This window comes from Oncorhynchus gorbuscha, unplaced genomic scaffold (assembly GCF_021184085.1).
Source record: "Oncorhynchus gorbuscha isolate QuinsamMale2020 ecotype Even-year unplaced genomic scaffold, OgorEven_v1.0 Un_scaffold_4357, whole genome shotgun sequence".
NCBI lineage: Eukaryota > Metazoa > Chordata > Actinopteri > Salmoniformes > Salmonidae > Oncorhynchus > Oncorhynchus gorbuscha.
This window is the reverse complement of record NW_025748390.1, coordinates 32501-35748: the sequence shown is the minus strand read 5'-3', so window position 1 is coordinate 35748 and position 3248 is coordinate 32501. Positions and strand designations below refer to the sequence as shown.

Genomic DNA, 3248 nt, shown 5'->3' with positions numbered 1-3248 from the left:
CATCAGATACATGGTCTACACATACTGAGACATCAGATACATACTGAGACATCAGATACATACTGAGACATCAGATACATGGTCTACACATACTGAGACATCAGATACATGGTCTACACATACTGAGACATCAGATACATGGTCTACTGAGACATCAGATACATGGTCTACACATACTGAGACATCAGATACATACTGAGACATCAGATACATGGTCTACACATACTGAGACATCAGATACATACTGAGACATCAGATACATGGTCTACACATACTGAGACATCAGATACATACTGAGACATCAGATACATGGTCTACACATACTGAGACATCAGATACATACTGAGACATCAGATACATGGTCTACACATACTGAGACATCAGATACATGGTCTACACATACTGAGACATCAGATACATACTGAGACATCAGATACACACTGAGACATCAGATACATGGTCTACACATACTGAGACATCAGATACATACTGAGACATCAGATACATGAGACATCAGATACATACTGAGACATCAGATACATGGTCTACACATACTGAGACATCAGATACATACTGAGACATCAGATACATACTGAGACATCAGATACATGGTCTACACATACTGAGACATCAGATACATACTGAGACATCAGATACATACACATACTGAGACATCAGATACATACTCTGACATTTTATCTGAAATTGATGACTCTTGCTGTCGCCGCACGTCTCAGTCAAAATAAAGGATCAATATTTAAATATTTGATTTGAACCCGGGCAAGGAGGCACGCAGACCCTGGATCTCACAGACACAACATTTATTTCCCCCCCTAGAACAGCACCACAGAACCCTAGAACCTTTAGAACCTTTAGAACCTTTAGAACGCACCTTGAACTCCAGTTCCGTGCCCGTGGCGTTCTCCGCCGGTTCTATCTGGGTCAGTCTCTGGATGTAGGCGTGAAGGTTCCGCGCCGGAACCTCGGTGTTGCCGCAGGCGCGGCCTCCAGCAGCGCGTCGTGGATAAGCGTACTGATCCTCCGTCTGCACCATGTAGTTCCGCTGGGACCTAAAAGTTTAATGTTTCAGTCAATTTACTGGTAACACTGGTAATCACAGAGTTCTGGTTTCAGTTAGCATTTACTGGTAACACTGGTAATCACAGAGTCCTGGTTTCAGTTAGCATTTACTGGTAACACTGGTAATCACAGAGTCCTGGTTTCAGTTAGCATTTACTGGTAACACTGGTAATCACAGAGTCCTGGTTTCAGTTAGCATTTACTGGTAACACTGGTAATCACAGAGTCCTGGTTTCACGTAGCATTTACTGGTAACACTGTTAATCACAGAGTCCTGGTTTCACGTAGCATTTAGTTAGCATTTACTGAAAAGAGTCTGAAAAATATTATTTAAAAAAATATTATAATATAATTAATATAATTTCTGCTCCTACGTGGTCCCCTATAGTGGCAATTGGTTCAACGTTCTGAAAATGAACGATTTTTGGATGATAAACCCCCCCCCCACCCCCGCCCCGCCCAAACAAAGTGATTCAACATCCCATTTACCTCATGAGGGTCACGTGACCGTAGATGTCAACTGTCTTCTCGTGTTTGATTCGCTCCACCATGGCGTCAATCACGATGAAACAACCAGTCCGGCCCACTCCAGCACTGAGAACAGAGGGGGAGGAACAAGAGACATGGTGGATAATCATTCTAGGGGTTAATCTACACACACGCACGCACACACACACACACACACACGCACACACACGCACGCACGCACACACACACACACACACACACACACACACACACACACACACACACACACACACACACACGCACACACACACACACACACACACGCACACACACGCACACGCACACACACACACGCACGCATACGAAGTCCCTCTACGACCTCCTCAGAGTCATCAAAAGAGCAAAAAGGACGTTATAGGATTGAGGTGGACTCACACTACACAGGCTCCGCCGCCCGCGGCATGTGACAGGGACTACAGTCCCATTACAGATTACAAAGGAAGACCCAGCTGTGATGTGACAGGGACTACAGTCCATTACAGATTACAAAGGAAGACCCAGCTGTGATGTGACAAGGACTACAGTCCATTATAGATTACAAAGGAAGACCCAGCTGTGATGTGACAGGGACTACAGTCCATTATAGATTACAAAGGAAGACCCAGTCCTTTACAGATTACAAAGGAAGACCCAGTCCTTTACAGATTACAAAGGAAGACCCAGTCCTTTACAGATTACAAAGGAAGACCCAGCCGTGATGGGACAGGGACTACAGTCCATTACAGATTACAAAGGAAGACCCAGCTGTGACCTGCCCAACCATGCCTCTTTTCTAGACAAATTCAACTCATTTTATGCTTCGTCAACAACAACAACAACAACAACAACAACAACAACAACACACCGTACCGTGCATGAGGGCCTGTCATGCCAAATAGTGTCCCGCTCTACTCACAATGGGATTCCATAAACTATTAGTGTCCCCCCCCCCCCCCCCCCGCCGAACCAGAAGACTGGGTGATCTCTCTCTCCGAAGCCGGACGTGAGCAAGGTCTTAAATCAGGTCAACGCTCACAAGACTGGACTGTAATTCCAGCGAGCGTTCTCAGAGCATGTGCAGATCAGCTGGCAGGCATATCCACTGTAATGATCAACCTCTCCTTGTCCCAGTCTGTCAGACCATGTGCAGATCAACCTCTCCTTGTCCCAGTCTGTCAGACCATGTGCAGATCAACCTCTCCTTGTCCCAGTCTGTCAGACCATGTGCAGATCAACCTCTCCTTGTCCCAGTCTGTCAGACCATGTGCAGATCAACCTCTCCTTGTCCCAGTCTGTCAGACCATGTGCAGATCAACCTCTCCTTGTCCCAGTCTGTCAGACCATGTGCAGATCAACCTCTCCTTGTCCCAGTCTGTCAGACCATGTGCAGATCAACCTCTCCTTGTCCCAGTCTGTTAGACCATGTGCAGTTCAACCTCTCCTTGTCCCAGTCTGTCAGACCATGTGCAGATCAACCTCTCCTTGTCCCAGTCTGTCAGACCATGTGCAGATCAACCTCTCCTTGTCCCAGTCTGTCAGACCATGTGCAGATCAACCTCTCCTTGTCCCAGTCTGTAATCCCTACATGTTTTAACCAGGATCATTCCTGCTCCTAATACCTCCAAGGCTTCATGCCACAATGACCCCCACCCTGTAGCCCC

The 3248-nt window shown here is 46.5% G+C and overlaps 1 protein-coding gene across 1 annotated transcript in view; it reads right to left on the bottom strand.

Annotated features, from left to right (window-relative positions):
- Positions 1-892: 892 nt before the first annotated feature.
- LOC124028520 (receptor-type tyrosine-protein phosphatase S-like) overlaps positions 893-3248 on the bottom strand; it is a gene marked incomplete at both ends in the record, with an annotated part of 33042 nt that continues 30686 nt past the window's right edge. The window contains 2 exons of the mRNA XM_046340562.1: positions 893-1070; positions 1570-1674. Of these exons, the coding sequence (XP_046196518.1) occupies positions 893-1070; positions 1570-1674 (283 nt within the window). The remainder of the gene's footprint in view (positions 1071-1569; positions 1675-3248) is intronic.